The following is a 22251-nucleotide window of genomic DNA, read 5'->3' as shown; positions in this document are numbered from 1 at the left end:
GAGATTGGACAACACTGTTCCCACTCAAATGAACAAAGAGTCATAGAACCACAGCGCTGGAAGGGACCTTGAGAGGTCATCTAGACCAGTGGTTCTCAAAGCCAGTCAAAAGCGCTCAAAGGGCGGCCAGCACATCCCTCGGCCCGCGCCACTTCCTGCAGCCCCCATTGGCCTGGAGTGGCGAACTGCAGCCAGTGGGAGCCGCAATCAGCTGAACCTGCGGACGCGGCAAGTAAACAAACTGGCCAAGCCCACCAGGGGCTTTCCCTGAACAAGTGGCGGACCAGATTTGAGAACAACTGATCTAGACCAATTCCCTGCACTCATGGCAGGACTAAGTATTATCTAGACCAGGGGTCAGCAACCTATGGCACGCGTCCCGGCCGCCGGCCCCCTGCCAGCCAGGGTCCCGGCCGCCGGCCCCCTGCCAGCCAGGGTCCCGGCCGCCGGCCCCCTGCCAGCCAGGGTCCCGGCCGCCGGCCCCCTGCCAGCCAGGGTCCCGGCCGCCGGCCCCCTGCCAGCCAGGGTCCCGGCCGCCGGCCCCCTGCCAGCCAGGGTCCCGGCCGCCGGCCCCCTGCCAGCCAGGGTCCCGGCCGCCGGCCCCCTGCCAGCCAGGGTCCCGGCCGCCGGCCCCCTGCCAGCCAGGGTCCCGGCCGCCGGCCCCGGGTCTTGGCCACAGGTCCTGGAGGCTCCGCTGCCGGCCTAGGGTACCAGCCACCGGCCCCCTGCCAGTCAGGGTTCCATCTGCCAGTCCCGCTCAGCCCACTGCCAGCCCCAAGTCCCGGCCACCAGGTATTTTCACACATTAAATCTGTCCTCTGTCCCTCTCGGAGCCAGAAGTTACCTGATCACTCAGAAGCCTGTGTGCAGCTTAAAGTATCCATATACGTGCCAGACACTGGATAACTCAGCAAGGAAAAGCAAGGGCAAGGATCACACTAAACTAATAAGATCTGCATTTTAATTTAATTTTAAATGAAGTTTCTTAAATATTTTTAAAACTTTATTTACTTTACATACAACAATAGTTCAGTTACAAATTATAGACTTATAGACAGAGACCTTCTAAAAACATTAAAATGTATTACTGGCGCGTGAAACCTTAAATTAGAGTCAATAAATGAAGACTTGGCACATCACTTCTGAAAGGTTTCCGACTCCGATCTAGACCATTCCTACCAGGTGTTGTCTATCCTGCTCTTAAATATCTCCAATGATGGAAATTCCACAACCTCCCTAGGCAATTTATTCCAGTATTTAATCACCCTGACAGTTAGAAATTTTTTCCTTATGTCCAACCTAAACCTCCCTTGCTGCAATTTAAGCCCATTGCTTCTTGTCCTATCCTCAGAGGTTAAGAAAAACAATTCTTCTCCCTCCTCCTTGTAACAATCTTTTACGTACTTGAAAACTGTTATGTCCCCCTTCAGTCTTCTCTTTTCCAGACTAAACAAACCCTATTTTTTCAATCTTCCCTCATAGGTCATGTCTTCTACACCTTTAATCATTTTTGTCGCTCTTCTCTGGACTCTCTTCAATTTGTTCATGTCCTTCCTGAAATGTGGCGCCCAGAACAGGACACAATACTCCAGTTGAGGCCTAATCAGAGCAGAGTAGAGCGGAAGAATTACTTCTTGTGTCTTGCTTACAACACTCCTGCTAATACATCCCAGAATGATGGGGGTTTTTTTTGCAACAGCATTACACTGTTGCCTCATATTTAGATTGTGATCCACTATGACCTCCAGATCCCTTTCCACAGTACTCATTCCTAGGTAGTCATTGCCCATTTTGTGTGTGTGCAACTGATTGTTCCGTCCTAAATAGAGTACTTTGCATTTGCCCTTATTGAATTTCATCCTATTTATTTCAGACCATTTCTCCAGTTTGTCCAGATCATTTTGAGTTTTAAGCCTATCCTCCAAAGCACTTACAACCCCTCCCAGCTTGGTAACGTCTGCAAACTTTATAAGTGTACTCTCTATGCCATTATCTAAATCATTAATGAAGATACTGAACAGAACCGGACCCAGAACTGATCCCTGCGAGACCCCACTCGTTAGATCCTTCCAGCATGACTATGAACCACTAATAACTACTCCCAGTGAATGGTTTTCCAACCAGTTTTGCACCCATCTTATAGTAGCTCCATCTAGGCTGCATTTCCCTAGTTTGTTTATCAGAAGGTCATCCAAGATAGTATCAAAAGCTTTACTAAAGTTAAGATATACCACGTCTACCGCTTCCCCCCTAACACAAGGCTTGTTACCCTGTCAAAGAAAGCTATCAGGCTGGTTTAACACAAATAGTTCTTGACAAATCCATGCTGACTGTTACTTATCAACTTATCTTCTAGATGTTTGCCAATAGATTGCTTAATTATTTGCTCCATTATCTTTCCGGGTACAGAAGTTAAGCTGACTGGTCTGTAATTCCCTGGCTTGTCCTTATTTCCCCTTTTATAGATGGGCACTATATTTGCCCTTTTCTAGTCTTCTGGAATCTCTCCCGTCTTCCATGACTTTTCAAAGAATCACTAATGGCTTAGGTATCTCCTCAGTCAGCTCCTTGAGTATTCTAGGATGCATTTCATCAGCCCCTGCTGACTTGAAGACATCTAATTTGTCTACGTAATTTTTAACTTGTTCTTTCCCTATTTTAGCCTCTTCTGATCCTACCTCATTTTCACTGGTATTCACTATGTGAGACGTCCAACCACCACCTCCTCCTAGAACCTGGAGTCAGGGGTGGTGAGGATCCTTCCTGACAACCCTTCATGCATATCCATGATCCCATGAGAGCAGACACTTTTTAGAAAAAAAATGTAAGCTCAGATTTTGAGCTATCAAGTGACTCCAGGAACTCAATCTCTGGGCACAGGCTTATGGGGCTTATGCCTTTATCCGGAATTAGTTGAGAATAAAGAAGTTGAGGGGAAGGAGTGAAAAAAAAAAAAAAAAAACACACTTGCAACCCTTAGAACAGTCTGCACACCTGCAAACATTCAAAACAACATGTCTTCATGTGTTTTTAAAACATCCTTAACTACTTCAGAGCAAAATTTCTTCAAATCAAAGAATATGACCTTAGTTCAGGAATATATACCCATGCAAAGTTTGAAACCAAGCTTAGTTGTTAAAGTACGAAAGATAATTAATAAAAACAGCTGGGAAATTATTTTTATTCCTATTAAGATAATTCAGTGGCCAAATGGATATTTTAAACTTCTTGGCGCACATACACACAAAATCTCTTCCAGTTTCAGGGAATATATGAGCAGTTTCAGTTCAAAAGGTAACCTGAGAAAGTTATAACCAACTTAACCTGTATTTGGCAATGGAAAAATCTCACCACAATTAAAGAGACAATAGTGGTATCCAGAATGAATATAATTGTGGTCTGCAGAATTCTTCCCTGGCTGTCTAAAGAGTGAAACGTTTAGGAAAACAAGTAGTTGGGGACTGAAATGTTATGATGGGAGCTTGTTCATTTCTCATAAAATGGCTAACAAAACGAAAAAGTTTGATAAACCACTAAATTAGCCCTTCACATGAGAGCATCAAGACAACCACATCTATACAAAACAATGCACAGACAATAATGCAAGAGGGTTTTTTAGGTTCTAGTGTTTCCACTTCTACATTTTTTCTACTAGACAAATTTGTCATGACAAAATACATATATCAATTTTGCAGATGTTTTGGGAGTCAATCATGCACAGGTCAACCTCATCAACCTGGGAAAGTCATACTTGTATTACCCACATTTTTCCTTCTTTATTGTAAAGATGTTCAAGACAACAAGTTAAAGGACTTTTTCCAGTGGAACAACATTCTACAACAAGGAGTCTTAATCACCATGATGGGCAGAAGAAAAGTACTACATAATATTCCTAACTGGGAGAAGGAAGAAAGTGGACTTACTAGGCAGCTACATTCCCTATAAAGTGCGTGTCTGGGTGACTGTGCACAAGGAAACAAAAGTGCCATGGACCTAAATAGTGCAGCCGTTCAGGAGTGGCTGTGGCTCCACTAATTAGTGCCTCCTGGACCTTGGAGAGGGCGTGGAAGGTGAAGTGGTGGAGGAAATAGCGGATGGGGGTCAGGTGGGGACTAAGTTTGGGACAAAGTAAGCAGGCACAGGAGTCCAACTTGGTCTGTTTCAGCCCCAGCTGGGCTGTGGGGGCTGCCAGAGACTGAGTCCCACTCTCAGATCTCCCAGCTCCAGCTGCACTGTGGAGGCTGGGAGGGGAGAGACTTCTGGCTGGAGAATAACTCCAGTAACTGTGGATTATTTATTTGGATTCCCTTAAAAAAAACAAACAAACAATCTCTTCTCCTCCCCAAAACTGTCATTACAAATCACATTTAGTAACTTTTTTATAATCACAAAAGTGACAATGTCTTATTTATACCTAGCTTTTGCATTGAATGGCATTTCATAATTGCTTAAGCGGTACATAGGTTAATTAATCTAGTTCTAAAATGAATGCTTAAAATGTTTGGATTTAGCTTTGTCTGGGAACATGTAATACAGATTTAAAGTTTGATTTGCAGTATCACTCTTCTATTTTCTAACCCAGGGGTCCCCAACGTGGTGCCCATGGGCGCAATGGCACCCACCGGGTCAGTTGTGTGCGCCCACAGGACACCGCGCTTCCGAAATGCCACCACTGAGCGCGCCCGATGGAAAACCGCCAGCCGAAATGCTGCCAAGAAGCGTTGCCGTTTCTCGGCAGCATTTTGGCGGCAACACTTTGTTCTGCTGCCGCTTCTCAGCGGCATTTCGGCGGCAAGGTGTCTGGTGCCTGCCACAGTCTTGTGGGAATAGGAATGTGCTATTCTCACATAAAGGTTGGGAATCACTGTTCTAATCTGTCATGTTCCAGCCTCAGCTCAGGGGCTGCAGCGGCCAGGAGAAATGCCTCTCCCCAAACAATTTCTAAAACTTAATGGAAAGCACTTGGATTCCAGACAAGTGATTTCCATTAAGTTTTAGAATTTGTTTGGGGAGAGGTACTGGAAATCATTAAGGCCAGATCTTTGCTATCTAGTATAGTTCTAGCTCTTCAGAGTACTCCCATTAACTCATAAGTAGCAAGCACTAGGTTTGGTGTTAGGTTCTTTGTAGGATGAAGACCTTATTTGCAAGCTCTTTGAAGCAGGGATCTGTCTGCAAACTCCGAAGCCATGTGTTAAGGTGCTCCATTTTCTTAAGGGGCTTGTAAAAACTTAATAAGCCTACTCTGAGTTTTCAAGTTGGTGACACACCATGTGAAACCAGGAAAACTTTAGCTGTTTCTACAGGGCTCTGTTGCATTTGCACAGCTTTGGTTCTAAACACTAATTTAAAATATCCATAACCAACCACCTGATGTTTTACTTCCCTTCATATTTTCAGTGTTGTCATTTCTTTATTTATGGTTTTGTTTGCTCTCTGTGTTGCTTTATTATTTATTTATACTGTTGTGTGTGTGTGAAGTATTAAATTAAGAGTTGACATCCCACAGAAAAAGTATAAGCCTGAGTGAATGAGTTTTACTCTCCTTTCCAGTATCAGAAAATATTGTATTAATATTTGCAAATAGAGCATAACTATTTCTAGTTGACTCATTTGTTTAGCATTTTAAAGCTGAGCTATGTGTGCAGATAATATGCGTGCAAGAGGGATAGTTTTGTGGACTGCAAAAATCTGTAGCATGCTAGTGTTTCGGCAGATGCTTTTATGCTTTTTTAGAGCAGCTTTCCCTGAAGATGTAGTGGTCTGTGATAGTAGGTTATTAAATTGGGCCTCTGGTGCATATTTTTTATGCTTTCACTTAATGGCCATGTCTTTTTTATTTATATAGCTGTTTTCAGTATGGCACATTTTGGTGTGTTTACTAGCTTGAGTAGTTAGAAAGGAAGATAAAATACATGTACTCTAAGGGCAGTGTTAATTTTCTTTTTATTTGATTTCATATTAAACATCTTAAGTAGTGTACCTTGTTAATTATCCCTTGTTTTAATATTCTCCTCTTCTTCCATACCTAAGAACTTTTAAAAAATATATATTAAATCTAGGTTTTGTTTGTTTGTACTGGTGCCGCACATCCACACATTACCTCAGTATTGGTGCTGCACGTAACAGAATTCATTCCACACATGGATGGAAAAATTAGAGGGAACATTGCTAGGCAGCCTTTAATGTATAGTCTATAGACAGCTGCTGCTGACGTGTAGTCTACAGGTGGTCTTAACCCACTGTGCTATTGGAGGGAGAACGCAATTGGAGTTGTTCTCTCTGATACATAATTTGAAATTTTTTCCTAACAGATATTAGCTTGAGGATGACTTACGAGCCTGGGTGAATGGTACCTATTCCACCCACTCAATGCAGTGGTCCCCAAAAGCCGTATGTATTTAATTTACACTGCCACATCTCTTCCCTTACACCACACACCCCTCCCTCCAACCTCACTCCTCTTCCCACCCTGCTTTGAGGCAGGGAGAAGAGGAAGGAGGCGTGTGAAGGTTGCTGCCGCAAGCTCCAAAACATTAAGGGACTCTCTACCACATAGCTATTCTACTGCACCTGGTTCTGATCCCCAGTGTCCTATCTCTTCCAATAAAAAGAGAAGTGGCTCTGGTCGCTCTCAGCACCAGTTCCAGTTGCACTGATTGCCAGCTCTCCCCTTACCCTGAGAAATGCAACAGCTCCTCATCCCAAATTTCAGAGTAACAGCCGTGTTAGTCTGTATTCGCAAAAAGAAAAGGAGTACTTGCGGCACCTTAGAGACTAACCAATTTATTTGAGCTCAGATAAATTGGTTAGTCTCTAAGGTGCCACAAGTACTCCTTTTCTTCATCCCAAATTAACTCAGTTGCCTTGGCAGGTTTTTGAACCCTGCTCATACATCACTACTTCCTCTAGAGACTGTAGGCATTCAAAATACAACACTTTATTTTGATCACAATTAAATTAGTTTAAAATTTAGTGTCTTTATTGCAGACTACATCACAAAGGAAAAAATACCAGGTTTCAAGAGTCTTGGTTCACACAAAAAATTGGAGATCATATTGTATCCAATAAAAGAATGTATGAATCTCCCCAAATGACAACTACTTCATAAATGGATAAAGAAGGTGGGACGGTAAAGAGAAAAGTCAGGCCCTATAATAGGATTAGAATATCCAGTCTTCAGGGCAAAGAGGCTTGCCTTTTTATTTACCTTCCAGTGCCACATATGCCAAGGATCATTAAAAAATGCAACAAGCAATGCTAGCTGTTTGTGTGCATAAATATTTATTTCCTCTGCACTTATATATTATCCAGCCACCAAGCAAAAAGCTACCTTTTAAACCAAGTTCAGTGAAAGAGTTACAGTTTGATTATAGACAAGATATCAGTGTGAATTAAGAACACACTTCCTATCTAGGAGTTGGGGATTAATACATTATCATTATTAATTATTTGTATTGCCATAGTGCCTAGGAGTTCCAGTCAGAGACCTGTACCCCAATGAGCTAGGCACTGTACGAATATAGACCAAAAGGATGGTCTCAGCCCAAGAGAGATTACAACCTAAGTATAAGATGAGACAATAGATGGATACAGATAGACAGGGGAATACAAGGAAACAATAAGGTAATACTGGTCAGCATGATAGGTAGAGGTCTCAGCATATCAGCAGCCTAACTGTTATCAAGTTTTTTGTAGGCATCACGGAAAAGGAGAGTTAAGGAGGGATATGAAGAAAGAGAATACATTAGATTTGCAGATGTTTAGGGGGAGCTTCTCTCAAGCATGAAGTGCAGTATGGGAGAAAGCACAAAAATACTTGTTTGAAAATTTAAGAAGTGGGAGATGGAGGCTGGCATCCAGGGCTAAGACGCAAGAGCTGACCTTTCAATAGCACATGAGAGAAAAGTAAGGTGGGGATAAATTGTGAATGGCCTTAAAAGTGAAGTCAAGTAGCTTATGTTTGATGGAATAAAGGGAGAGATAGCAGAGGGATGCAGAGACAGGGATGACATGGTGAAAGTGATGTGCTAGGAAAATGATCTTTGCAGCAGCTAAATGCACATGAGCACAGCATGATTGCATTTGTCAAAGGCAAACAGAAGTAATCGAGACACAAGACAATGAGAACTTAGATTAGAGTTTGGCAGTGTAGATGGATAGGAAAGGCTGTATCTCAAAGATATTATGCAGAAAGAATATGCAAGATTTAGACATAGCCTGGATAGGAGGTCCTAGAGAGGGGTCCAAGTTGAAAATGATCTCCAGGTTATGGGCATGAACGACAGGTAGGATGGTGATGGTGTCCACAATGACCGAAAAAGGAGGTGGGGGGGTTGGAGGGGAGGACTACGAGTTCCATTTTAGCCATGCTGAGCTTGAATTGATGGCTAGACATCCATGTGGAGATGTCAGAGTTTGGTCTGTACAGGAAAGAAGACAGGAGTACAGAGGTAGATCTGTGTCTTTGTCACAGAATTTATGTTGACAGGTGAGATTAGTCAGAGATAAGGTTTAGAGGGAAGAGAGAAGGTGACCAAGACAGAGATCTGAGGAAACTTAAGAGAAAGTTGGAGAGGGGGATGAAGATGATCCTCTGAAGGACTTGTTAAAGAAGTCATCAGAGAGGCAGAACAACCAGGAGAGGAAAGAGTCATGGAAGCCATGGGAGGATGAAATTTTATTAAGAAAACATGGCTGACTGCATCAACAGTAGTTAACAGGTCAAGGACAATGAGGATGGAGTACAGATTCTGAGATTTGGTTAGAACAGTGCTACTCAAAGTGGTCGTCTGCGGACCGGTGCCGGTTCGCGAGCCATAGGCTGCCAGTCTGTGCACACATTGGGAAAAAAAATTGCCGGTCCCCCACATCAGATAGCTTGAGAAGCACTGGGTTAGAAGACAGAGACTTTGGCTAAAGTGATTTCAGTGAAGCAGAAGGGGTGGGAGTCAGATTAGACACACACTAGAATAGAACTGGAGTAGAGGAATTCCAAACAGTGATTGTAAACAGAGCATTCATGATCTTAAAGATAAGAATGATAAGGTGGATAGGTTGGTTACTGGGAGGGAAGTGGGTTTAAGGGTGTTTTTTTTAAAAATGGGAGAGAATTAAGCATTCTTGTATTTTGTAGAGAGGAGCCAGAGGAGACTGACAAATTAAGGAAAAGAGTAAGCAAGGGGATGAGAATGGGGAAAGGGGAGATCAGGAAATGGGATGGGGTCAGTGGGGCACAAGGAGGGATTACACCAGGAGTAGCAGATGACAAACTTCTGTGTTTGTGATGAGAGGTGGAGAAAAATTGTAAGAGGGAAAGGGAAGAGGGATCATGTTGTATTTTGTCAATTTACTCTTGGAAGAAACTGGCAAGAGACTCTGTGCAGAGATAAAGGAAGAGGGTAGGGGGTTGAGGAGTGAGTTAAAGTGGGCAAAAAGGCAGTTGGGCTTGTGGACATGGGATTCAATAAGTTGGAAAAGCAGAATTGGTTACCTAGGAAGATGGCAAAAGTGGAGAAAGAGAGAATAAATTCATTGTGAAGGAAGTCAGATTGGTCATGCGATTTCTGCTAGAGATGCTCCACAACACAAGCAGAGGATGGGAGGAAGCAGATGTTGGGAGTAAGACCCAATCCTTCCTACTCCCAGAGCTCCCATCTTTGGTTCTTAAAATCATATAGAGCAAGTCTCAGCTTCAGTCCAAGTTCCATTCTGCTTTCTTATGGCTATTCTATTCCACTCAGAAAGAGTGCCCCATCACAGAATACTTCATTAGTCATGGGTAAGGCTGTATTTTAGTCACAGGTATTTTTAGTAAAAGTCATGGACAGGTCAAGGGCATACTTAATTTTAGGAAAAACAAATAAATATGAACATACACATGTCCGAATCATTGTAATTTACTTACGTAGGGTTTATTTTTTTTTGCACACTCAATAAAAATAATGTACAGTGGTCTCTATTCTTTACTGGACCTAAACAGAATAGAAACACAAATAAGGTGTTTTGCACGTTCTTGTATTTTTTGTTGTTTCTTTTGCTTCTTTGGTCGCTTTTTATAAAAGACTTACTAGCTGTTAAGTCTGCTGCTATGAAACCTGATACCTGTATGTTAATATCACTTTTCACAGCCTCCCAGCTACCTACTAAATCTGCTGTAAAAAGTGATATTAACAAACATACAAATATCACTTTTCACAGATTTACTCAGCCCCGGCAAGCGCAGAGACAAATTAAGCCCTGGATGGGGAGGTTTAGATATTAGCATGAGTAACAGGCCAAAAGCATGTGACCTTTCTTATGATTTCCTTCTTTTGGGGGGGATTGTTTGTGTTAAACTTGTAGTGACTCTTGAAATACCAGTATTATATTATTTAAGTTAGGGATGAGGTCACAGAACTACAGGAAATATGGTTTATTAGGTAACTGGTGCAGTAAATATTTGGTTTGTTTAGGTTATTATAAAGAAATGCTTAGCTCTCTAGTTAGGAAAAAATATGGTAAAATGAGATAAGAAAGCCTTGAAGAAAGAGGCCCAGTCATTAATCTTGTCTTGATCAGGGTAAAGAACACGACTTCATCTGGCCTTAGCTAAGGTTCAATTACCAGCAATGATATCAGTTGTTTGTTACAGTGAAGGAAAAACTCAAGGTTTCTTACATTTTTTTTGTCAGAACATTCCTTAACTGCCCCCCCTCCTCCTTGAGTCACACCACAATGGAAAGGTACCTCCCACACCTGATCCTGTTGTAAATATTTTGGCCAGTGCTTATAACTGTAATGTTGCAAGGATATGGAATATAGGCATGTATATGCTTAGATTTACATTTTGGATGTAAGCAACAAGTGGCCTTTGGACTAATAAAGGAATGCTTGTGTGGAAACTGAGTCATGATATACCTTAAAAACTTATTAGGAAAATTATTTCCAACATACTTGGTGCTTTCAAAGGGCCAATTTCACATAGTTGAAAACAAAGATGACCTTTCAGCTGGGAGGAAGAATTTAGTTAGAGAAATGTGAAAGATAATTAGGAATGTTTAAGAATACTTTATTAGATACCCAAAAAGCCACAATTGGGGAAGAAGGTCAAAAAACCGATCTGGTTTAGAGGGGAAGCAAAGGCAGCTATAAAACAAACAAAAAAAATTAATAAATGGAAAAGAGAGGAAGCTGACAGTAATAAAGATAAGTCAGAAGCTAGGAAATGTGGAAAATTGATAAGGGAAGCAAAGGGACAAAAGGGAACAACTATGGCCAGCAGAGTTAAGGACAATATGAAGGAGTTTTTTAATGTATATTAGATACAAAAAAGAATCTTAACAGTGGTATTGGTCCACTACTAGAGGGAAATGGAAGAATTATCAATAGTAATGCAGAAAAGGCAAAAGTATTCAACAAACATTTATGTTCTGTATTTTGGAAAAAAGTAGATAATGTAGTCATCTCATGATAACAATCCCATTCCACTGGTATCTCAGGAGGTTGTTAAACATCAGCTATCAAAATTAGACATTTTTAAATAAGCAGGTCCAGATAACGTACACCCAAGAGTTCTAAAAGAGCTGGCTAAGGAGCTTGCTGAACCATTCATGATGATTTTCAGTAAGTCTTGGCACACTGGAGAAGTTCCAAAACACTGGAAGAAAGCTATGTTACGACAATTTTTAAAAAAGGTAAATGGGATGACCCAGGTAATTACAGACCTGTCAGTCCAACATCAATCTCAGGCAAGATAATGAAACGCCTGATACAGGACTTGATTAACAATATAATGAATGCCTATCAACATGGTTTTATGGAAAGTAGATCCTGCCAAACTATCTTTTTTATGAGATTATAAATTTGGTTGATAAAGGCAATAATGTTGATGTAATATACTTAAACTTCTGTAAGGCATTTGACTTCGTACACCATGACATTTTGATTAAAAAACTAGAACAAGTTAACATGGCACACACTAAATGGATTAAGAACGGGCTAATTGATAGATCTCAAAAATTAACTGTAAATAAGAATCATCACGGAACGGGTGTGTTTCTAGAAGGGTCCCACAAGGATTAATTCTTTGTCCTACTTTATTTAGCATTTTTATCAGTGACCTAGAATCATCACTGATAAAGTCTGCAGATGACACAAAAATTAGGAGGCGTGATAAACAATGAAAAGAAGAGGTATTGATATAGAGCAATCTGGACCGTTTTGTAAGCTAGGCACAAGCAAGCAACTCACGTTTTAATATGACAATGTAAATGTATACATCTAAGAACAAAGAACATAGGCTATACTTACAGTATAGGGACTCTATACTTGGAAGCAGTGATTCTAAAAAGGTTTGAGGGTTGTAGTGGATAAGCAGCTGAACATGAGCTCCCAGCGTAATGCTGTGGCCAAAAGGGCTAATGCAATCCTTGGATGTACAAATACAGGAATCTCAAGTAGGAGTAGAGAGGGTACTGTACCTCTATACTTGGCATTTCTGCTGGAACACTGTGTCCAGTTCTGGTTCCACAAATCAAGAAAGATGTTGAAAAATTGGACAGGGTTCAGAGAGGAGACCCAAAAACGATTAGAGGATTAGAAAACCTGCCTTGTAGTGACAGACTCAGGGGGCTCAGTCTATTGAATGTACCGAAGAGAAGGTGAAGGGGTTTTTATACTCTGAAAGTACCTAAATGGGGAACACATATTTAATAATGGGCTCTTCAGTCTAACAGACAAAGGTATAACATGATCCAATGGCTGGAAATTGAAGCTAAACAAATTCAAACTGGAAATAAGGCATACATTTGTAAGTGAGAGTAATTAACCACTGGAACAGTTTACCAAGGGTCATGTTGGATTCTCTATAACTAAGGCTGCAAATCATTCACGGATGTCACAGCTTCCGTGACTTTCCATGACCTCCGTGAATTTTTCTGCAGAAGGTGCGGCTGACCCCAGGGCCATACCAGCAGTGAGGAAGCCCCAGAACCAGCCGCACTGGCCACTGCTCTGGCAGCCCCAGGCAGCTGGTCCCCGGCGCTGCCCTGGACCAGTGGTCCAGGACCAGCAGCAGTGTCCTGGGCCGGCCCCCCGCCCAGAGTGGCTGCAGGGCCCGGGCCAGTCCCCCAGCAGAGGTGCGGGGCCCTGTGCTGCCCCCCGCCAGGAGCAGCAGTCTTCAGGAGCGCTCGTCTCCCAGCAGGTAAGATTCAGTCACAAGTATTTTTAGTAAAAGTCATGGACAGGTCACAGGGCCATGACCGACTTTTACTAAAAATACCCATGACTAAAATGTAGCCTTATCTATAACTGACCATTTTTAAATAAAGAATGCATGTTTTTCTAGAAGATGTTCTCTGTATTGTTTTGGGGAGGTTCTGTGGCTTGTGTTATATAGGAGGTCACACTAGATGATCACAATGATCACTTCTGGCCTTGAATCTATGAATATTACTTTTCTGTGACAGCAATTGCTGTAATTGCCACAGAAACGGAAAGGGAAGAAGGTCCATAAAATCCTCTCATGTTAAGACATGGAAATCTCATCTATTAAGACATTTGAAGAAGTCTGAAAATCCAACCCCCAAGGCGTTATATCTTAACGGACTGCTACAAATCTACAGTCTGCCTTCCCATTCGTTGCTAGTTCTTCTGCACATTACAAACATAGGTTCTGATTCATGGATGTCTTGTTCCCAGAACCACAACACTGCACACATTGCTAACTTCAAAATCAAATAATTAAGGCTATGGCTTCACTAGAGAGCTTACAGTGGCGCAGTTGCATCGCTGCAGCTGGGGCACTGTAAGCTCTCTAGTGTAACCACTCTAAGCCAACAGGAGAGAGCTCCCCCATCAGCTTAATTACTCCAGCCCCCGCGAGCGGTGGTAGCTATGTTGGCGGAAGAAGCTCTCCCACCAACATAGCACAGTCCACGCCAGCACTTAAGTTGCCATAAGTTATGTCGCTTAAGAGGTTGGCTAATTCATACCCCTGAGTGATATAATTTATGTCAACAAGCTGTAGTGTAGCCATAGCCTTTAGTCATAGGACATTAATTATTTGGATGAGTTCCTTCCCACCCCCCCAATGCAAGTAGTGACTATTTGATATTTGAATTTTTATACATTGTAATTTTAAAAAGGAGGGGAAGTCTCATCCCTACTTTTTAAGCTACATTTAAATTTAACCTTATTACTGCAGAATCCATCTCACAAATGTGTTAATGCTGAACTATAGCCCTAATGAAGGAAAAATTAGGGTAACTGGCCAACCCAGTTCTATTGCTAGCCTAATAGCTCCAAAACACTTAAATTATGGGTTTCTGACAACTCAATCTATTTTTCTTGACTGAGCTCTACAATAGCCATGATTGTATTTAAAATTTGGGAAGTTACTATGCGAGCCATTCAAAAAAAAAAAAAAGTTAAGGCGTGAAGTAGGAAAAAAGGGGCACCTCTTTGGATGAATGTTGTTTAAGAAAAAACATCTAAGTGCATAGATTGATTTAAATGAAAGCCCAAAACTACTTTTGGGAGGAATTTAGGGTATAGTTTGAGTATAAGGTTGTCTCTGTAGAAAACTGTGCCAGTCACAAGGGTTTGTAATTCATCCATTCTGTGTACTGAAGTGATTGTCACAAGGAAAGCAGTCTTCATAGACTAGAGAATTAACAAACATGAAGCTAAAGGATTAAATGGAGGACCCATCCAAGTGAGGGCTTCCAATGCTAGATTTCCAATGCTAGAAGGAATGCCCTAATAAATCCTCTAAAAAACTTAATCACTGAAGGCTGAGAGAACACTGTATAACCTTGAATACTAATAGCTGCACATCACACTATTAACTATTTACAATAAAAGTTACTAAAAGAGTAAAAAGGAGCACAAGTGCAAGTGACAGTTACCTGGCTCCACAGGAGACAAGGAGGAACTGAGGGTTGGTTGGTCGCTCAGCCCCCTTTATACTCTCAATTGAGGGGTCCCCACAAGGGCATGAAGAGCACAGGTGGATAGTGCTGGCTAAAGTGTTGTGATCGCCAGCACACTCGGTTCATGCACACCAGAAGTGGAACACAACAGTGAACTTGTCTGCACTTACAGAACTGCAGTGGCACTTAGTGAGGATGCTACCTACACTGACAAGAACTTCTATCCTTAAACTTCATCGTAGGTACTCCACCTCCTGGAGAGGCAGTAGCTATGTCAACAAGAGAAGCCTTCCCACTGATATAGCTGTTTACACTGGGAGTTAGGTCGATATAACTGCATTGCTCAGAGGAGTGTACACCCCTGAGCAACACAGTTATGCCAACACAAGTTTATAGAGTAGACCCAGGCAAAGACAAGCACTCAAAGAAGAACATTTTAAAAAAAAACACTGGTGAGAATACATTTAACTCTTGTGAAATTCACGAAGGGACAAAGGACAGCTTCAGGTTAAAAACTGTTATTTTAACCAAAAAGTTATGTTATACATTAGAAAGGGTAGTACTTTCAAAGTCTATATTTTTGCATGCAGTGTTGTTGTAGCTGTGTTGGTCCCAGGATATTAGGGTATCTCTTAACTGGCAATGTTAAAGCTCTGTGGTTGCGTAGTCGCAGCACCAGCACTGGAAGAAAGCTCTCCCAATGCTATAAAAAAAAACCACCCCCATGAGTGGAGTCACTCCCAGCACTGTAGCACTATCTACACTGCCACTTTACAGTGCTGAAACTTGCCAGGGGGGGGGGGTGGGGGGGTGGGTTCTGAGCGAGAAAGTTGCAATGCTGTAAAGTGGCAGTGTAGACAAGACCTTAGAGAGACAAGGTGGGTGAGGTACAAATGAACTCTCACAGGAAAATGATAAAAGATAAAAACACCACATCAGTGGTGGGTAAACACTTTTCACATAGCAATCACTGCATCTGACCTACAAGTCTTCATCCTCAAAGGAAATCTGCACAACACTTTCAAAAGACAAGCCTGGGAGCTTAAATTTATAACTTTGCTAGATACTAAAAATCATGGACTGAATAGAAACAAAAAGAAAACGAGTACTAGTAGCACCTTAGAGACTAACCAGTGGATTTATGGTTTACTACAATCTGTAACCCGCTCACAACCTCCCCCACAACTGCTCCCTCACCCTTTCTTCCCTATGACTAGACAGGTGTTAATGGGCCACTTACCACACATTTCAAGGTGAACTATTTATACTAAACAATCTGTTTCACCTTGTATTTGAGAGACAAGGTGAGTGAGGTAATATCTTTTAAAGGACCAACTACAGTTGGTAAGAAAGACAAGCTTTCCAATCTTACACAGAGCTCTTCTTCAGGTCACTTTGTATTTAGCAACAACACCCAGACTATGGGCTTGGCTACACTTGCAGATGTAGAGCGCTGGGAGTTAAACCAGCCTTCAGAGTCCGCAGCAGAGAAAACACTGCTGTGTGTTTACACCGTCAGCTGCAAGCGCACTGGCGTGGCCACATTAGCAGCTCTTGCAATGCCACAGAGAGCAGTGCATTGTGGTAGCTATCCCAGTGTGCAAGTGGCTGCAGTGTGCTTTTCAAATGGGGGGGGTTGTGTGTATGTGGGGGGAGAGACTGTGTGTTTTGGGGGGCAGAAAGTGTGTCAGCATGCTGTCCTGTAAGTTCAGAAAGCGACAGACCCCCGCCTCACACACACACACGCACACAGCAGCAGCATTCCACAGTAATGGTTTGCTTTGTCCTGGAGCAGATACGCATGCCAGCGGTCAGAAACAGAGCTTTGAAAGGGGATATCCGAATACCTGCAGCCAAGTTCGGGCTTGCCTACATTTACATTTTATAGCACTCTAACTTATTGGCTCAGGGAGGTGAAAAATAACCCCCCTGAGTGCAGCAAGTCTGAGCGCTTTAAAGCGCTAGTGTAGCCAGGCTCCCAGCACTCGGAGCTAATCCCCTCATGGAGGTGGATTACCAGGAGCGCTGGGAGAGCTCTCACTCAGCCGTGGGAGCGTTCCCACAAAAGCGCTTTGAAGTTTCTAGTGTAGCCATGCCCTTCAAAACAATGACAAGAGTGGCCACTTGACTTCAGGGCATTATGGGATGTTTCCGGAGGCCAAACAGCGCAGTAATGCAACACGTTGTCCACACTGACTCCCAGCCGTTTCAGCTGGGGCGCAGCAAGCTTTATGCTTCTAGTGGAGGTGGATTACCAGGAGCGCTTCAGCTGCAGAGTCCAGGCGCTGTAAGTGCCTTGCCACTGTGGACACGTCAGGAGTCAGGACACCCGGGGCCGATTTAATGCGCCCTAACTTGAAAATGTAGCCAAGCCCTATGTCTACACAACAGCAGCTGCACCGCTGTAGCACTTCTGGTGAAGACGCTCTGAGGCAGGGGTGGCCAACCTGAGCCTGAGAAGGAACAGAATTTACCAATGTACATTGCCAAAGAGCCACAGTAATAAGTCAGCAGCCCCCCCATTAGCTCCCCACCACCGCTCCCAGCGCCTACCGGCAGCCCTACCGGTCAGTGCCTCTCCCTCCCTCTCTGCACCTCCCAATCAGCTGTTTCGTGGTGTGCAGGAGGCTCTGGAGAGGAGGGTGGATGGCACGGCAGGCTTAGGGGAGGAGGTGGGAAGGGATGGAGTGTGGGCGGGGCCTGTGGCAGTGCCAGGGTTGAGCAGTGAGCACCCCCTGGCACACTGGAAAGTTGGTGCCTGTAGCTCCAGTCCCGGAGTTGGTGCCTATACAAGGAGCCGCATATTAACCTCTGAAGTGTTGCATGTGGCTCCGGAGCCACAGGCTGGTCAACCTGCATCTGAGAAGGAGCCAGAATTTAACAATGTGCATTGCCAAAGAGCCACAGTACAGCAGCCCCCCCGTCAGCTGCCTCCCTGCCCCCAGTGTTTCTCATCCGCCATCAGCACTGCCGATCAGCACCTGACCCTCCATCCCTGCACCTCCCGTCCGCTGCCATCAGCTGTTCTGTGGCGTGCAGGAGGCACAGGGGAGGGAGGAGGAGCAAGGGCACGGCAGACTCAAGGGAAGGGACGGAGGCATTGGAGGAAGGAGTGGAGTGTGGCTGGGGCCTGAGGCAGAGCCAGAGGTTGAGCAGTGAGCACCCTGTAGCACATTGGAAAGTTGGCGCCTGTAGCTCCAGTCCCAGAGTTGGCACCTATGCAAGGAGCTGCATATTAACCTCTGAAGAGCCCCATGTGGCTCCAGAGCTCCAGGTTGGCCACCCCTGCTCTAAGGCTATATCTACATTAGCCCTTTTGTCAGTATAACTTATGTCACTCAGGGGTGTGAAAAAACACCTCTCTGAGCAACATAAGTTACACCTACAGAAGCGCCAGTGTGGACAGCACTATGTTGACAGGAGATGCTCTCCTGCCTATATAGCTACCGCTCGACAGGAAGACTCTCCCGTTGGCATAGAGCAGCTACACAAGCGATCTTACAGCAGCACATCTGCATCAGTATAGCTGTGTTGCTGTAAAATCGCTACTGTAGACATGGCCTAAGCTGACAGGAAAGAGCTCTCCCTTCCAGGACTTTGGAGCGGAGCCCACGGAGCAGCAGGTTTTTGCCTGGAGCTGGAGAGGAGCCGGAGCACAGCTCCAAAGCCCTGCTCCCTTCAGCTTAATAAATCCTCCCTCCAAGAGAGGCACTAGCTATGTCGGCGGGAGAAGTTCTCCCGCCGACATAGTGCTGTCCACACTGGCGCTTGGGTCAGTATGATTTACGTCGGTCAGGGGTGTGGATTATTCAAACTCTGCTCCGAGCGACATATGTTATGCCAAAGTAATCTGTAGTGTAGACATAGCCTGAGTTAGTTTTCCAGACCTGAAGAAGAGCTCTGCATAAGCCCGAAAGCTTTTTTCTCTCACCAACAGAAGCTAGTCCAATAAAAGATATTTTGCACTCAGACTGACCAGTCAGTTTTCATTGTTAGCCTGTGTGACTTTCTGGGTTGTCCGCAGAGGGGAATCAGGGAAAGATCTAAAAGTAGTAGCTGAAGAACCATTGTATTGGAACTATACCTCATTGTTTGGGTTGCAAATGCACAATATCGAAATATTTAAGTCCCAACAAAACATTATTGATTTTAGGTTGTTTCATTCTGTTCCCAACCCCATTTACACAGACCTAATTCTGGGGTTATTATGGATACCTGACAGTTTCCCTTCAAATAATTAATATTTCTGTCACAGGAAATTTCAACTGCTAATAGAGGGGATATTTTAAAGATAAACAGCAACAAAAAAATATGTTTTGTGCTTTATTTTACTTCTTTACTGTGTATAAGGGACCGAAACATTTTTCCTCATCCTCCCCTTATTTTTTTTTATATTGGAAATCAAGCCTAGAAAATGCCTGAAAGACTATAATTACTTGGGGAACATCAGAAGAGCCAAGGGAGTGAAAGTTGTCTAAGAGGCGAAGAAATTTTAAATGAGACTATTTAAAACTGTCTTTTTGTACATAACTTCAATCATGAATAAATTGTTTGGAAAAAGGAAGCCTTTGCTAAGGATTCAAATACCTTCAACGAACATACTGAAGGCCCCAGAAGTCCATCATCAAAAGCAAGGAAGAACTAACTCAACATTCCTGATATATCTAATACAAACAGCAAACAGAGAAAAATCCTTTCAAATGATCTTTATTGTACAAAATGAAGAAGTTTGAGAGCACAAGCCCAATTTTAAAAAATTCTTTGCAGATCATCTTTAAGTTAAGCAGAGATCTTTTTAAAGCAGTACCAAGAGGAACGAAAGCCCATTACCCTACACACTGAGTTAGAGTCAAAGGCACAACTCCACTCACAGGTCTCAAGGAATTGAAGAGAAGAGGATATTTGCTACCAACCACCTGCACAGACATAAGGCTTGTCCTCACCGCAGCGTTAGCATGAGACACAACTCAAGTGTGACCCTCACCCAATTCTTGTTCACACACACAAATCTCCAGCCCAATTTAAGTGGTGCTTTAAACCCAAGCTAGCTGGCCACTCAGGGAGCATGGATTAAAAAACACTCAAGTGCTGATGCTTGAGTCAGTAATGCAATGAGGATGCAGCACTCCGTGCAGATAATACAGTCACTCTGTACAGCTTGCTGTGTGATTGCTCTCACTTGAGCTAGGCTAACTCCCGAGGAGCGAACTGGAGTGCAGGTAACTCGAGAGAGCACTGCAGTGAAGACAGCCCATACAGTCACAGAAAAAGTAGCCCCCATCTCTTCCCTGTCTCATGTAGGACATCTCCCCGCAGCCAGTTTCTCTGTCCCCCTGACCCCCTCCAGCTCTCAAGGTTCCTCAGCTGCAGTAACAACAGGAACCCTCCGCCAGGCCTCTGCAACCCTCCTCCGCCGAGTACTCCGGCGACTCCTAGCTCCGGCCACACCCGCAGAGGCGCCGCTCGGAGGCCAAGCCGGGGCGTGCAGCTGTCGGGGCCGGCTCCGGGGAGCACCCGGAACAACCCAGGAGAAGTTTTCCAGGCGGAGGAGGCGCAGGAGAGCGGCCGTTGCCACGGGGGACGCAGGAGCCCGCGTAGCAAGGAGGCGACGGCTCAGCCGTGCGCGGCGGCGGCGGCGCGGGCGCCTCCAACCTGGGCGGGCGGCGCACCCTGCCCAGCGGAGGCTAGAGGCAGACGGGCCCCCGCACCCACAGCGGGGCTGGGCCCATCACCGCCCCGTGGCGAGGCACGTGCCCGACACGCATCACCCCGCTCAGCCGCCCCCACCCTACCAGCCAGGCGGTGCCGGTGCCACCCCGCCCCCCAACCGGGCGGCTGCGCATTCCCCCCCCCCCCCCCAGAGAGACCGAGCGGCCCGGGGGGGTCCCGCTGCGAGGGCAGCTGGGGCTGACACCCCCGCGGGGCGCCACTCACCGAAGTCCAGGAACTGCTTGATGGAGAGCGGCGAGGGGGAGAAGCGCGAGTAGTGCTCGATCTGCTTGGGGATGGGGCTCTTCAGCAGCGCCCCGCACAGCCGCATGGCGCGCCGCTCCCCGGGCCCGCCTGCGCGGCTCGGCCGGGCTAGTGAGCGGGGGCCGGGGCGCAGCCGCCCCCCGTCATGCCGGGCAGCCGCGAGGCCGGCTCCGCCTGTCACCGGCAGCCAACGGGGGCCGGCGGCTGAGAGGGCGGGCGGGCGGGAGGGAGAGAGCTCCCCGCCCGACGCCAGCACCTGACGCGCGCGCACCCCGGCAGCCGCTCGCACGCAGCCCCACCCGCTGCTGGGCGCGTGCGCCAACTGGCCCTGGCCGCGGGCCCGGGCTGGCGGGGGTTCGGGTCTGGGGGAGTGAGGTTGGCAGGAGAGGGGTGTGACAGCGAGACAGACGGGGGAGAGACTGTCTCTCTCTCACACACACAGAGCAACATCCTCCATGTCCCTCCTGTCGCAGGGGGAGAGACTGTCTCACACACACACACACACACACACACAGCAACATCCATCTCTTTCCTGGCACAGGGGGGAGAGACTGTCACACACACACACACACACACAGAGCAACATCCTCCATGTCCCTCCTGGCACGGGGAGAGACTGTCACACACACAAACAGCAACATCCTCCATGTCCTTCCTGGCATAGGGGGGAGAGACTGTCACACACACACACATACACACACAGAGCAACATCCTCCATGTCGCTCCTGGCACAGGGGGAGAGACTGTCACACACACACACACACAAACAGCAACATCTTCCATGTCCCTCCTGGCACAGGGAGAGACTGTCACACACATGCAGAGCAACTACCTGCATGTTCCTCCTTACACAGAGGGAGAGACTGTCACATGCCCCCTTCCTTGCTGCCCCCACAGAAGAGAAAACACTGTCACAGGCCCAGCAACCACTCTCACGTCCACAGCAGGGGAACCACTGAATGAAAAGACACCCAGGAAAACTCTCTTCTCTCCCTCCCTCCATCACACAGGAGAACAGCCTGTAGCACACCCTTCGCCCCCACACAGGGAAATAGGTAACATGTTCACTGCCGAAAAAAAAAAAGTGTATTTTTACATAAAGATGTTGAATGGTGTAAAATCCCAGTGGAGACAAAGCATTGATAGTTTTATCTAAGGTAGCCTGGTGGCGGTGTAGGTTCACCTCAACTAGCTACATCCAGGTAAAAACTACTTATGATTTATCTCCATTGATCTTGTTTCTGGAGTTAGGTATCTCAATGTAAAACTAACCTCTTTTGCAGTGAAAAAGCCAGAGACTGTAAGGTCTTGTGATCTGGGAGTAATGGTGTATTTTTAACACATGTTAAGGTAACTCATGTTCGAA

The 22251-nt window shown here is 45.1% G+C and overlaps 1 protein-coding gene across 1 annotated transcript in view; it reads right to left on the bottom strand.

Annotated features, from left to right (window-relative positions):
• PDK3 (pyruvate dehydrogenase kinase 3) overlaps positions 1–21082 on the bottom strand; it is an 85549-nt gene extending 64467 nt beyond the window's left edge. Inside the window, exon 1 of the mRNA XM_048863264.2 lies at positions 20847–21082. Within this exon, the coding sequence (XP_048719221.2) occupies positions 20847–20952 (106 nt within the window). The 5' untranslated portion in view covers positions 20953–21082. The remainder of the gene's footprint in view (positions 1–20846) is intronic.
• Positions 21083–22251: the final 1169 nt, after the last annotated feature.

The sequence above is a fragment of the Caretta caretta genome, chromosome 1 (genome assembly GCF_965140235.1).
Source record: "Caretta caretta isolate rCarCar2 chromosome 1, rCarCar1.hap1, whole genome shotgun sequence".
NCBI classification, from domain to species: domain Eukaryota; kingdom Metazoa; phylum Chordata; order Testudines; family Cheloniidae; genus Caretta; species Caretta caretta.
The sequence above is the reverse complement of the archived record's forward strand: the minus strand, read 5'-3'. Positions and strand labels throughout refer to the sequence as shown.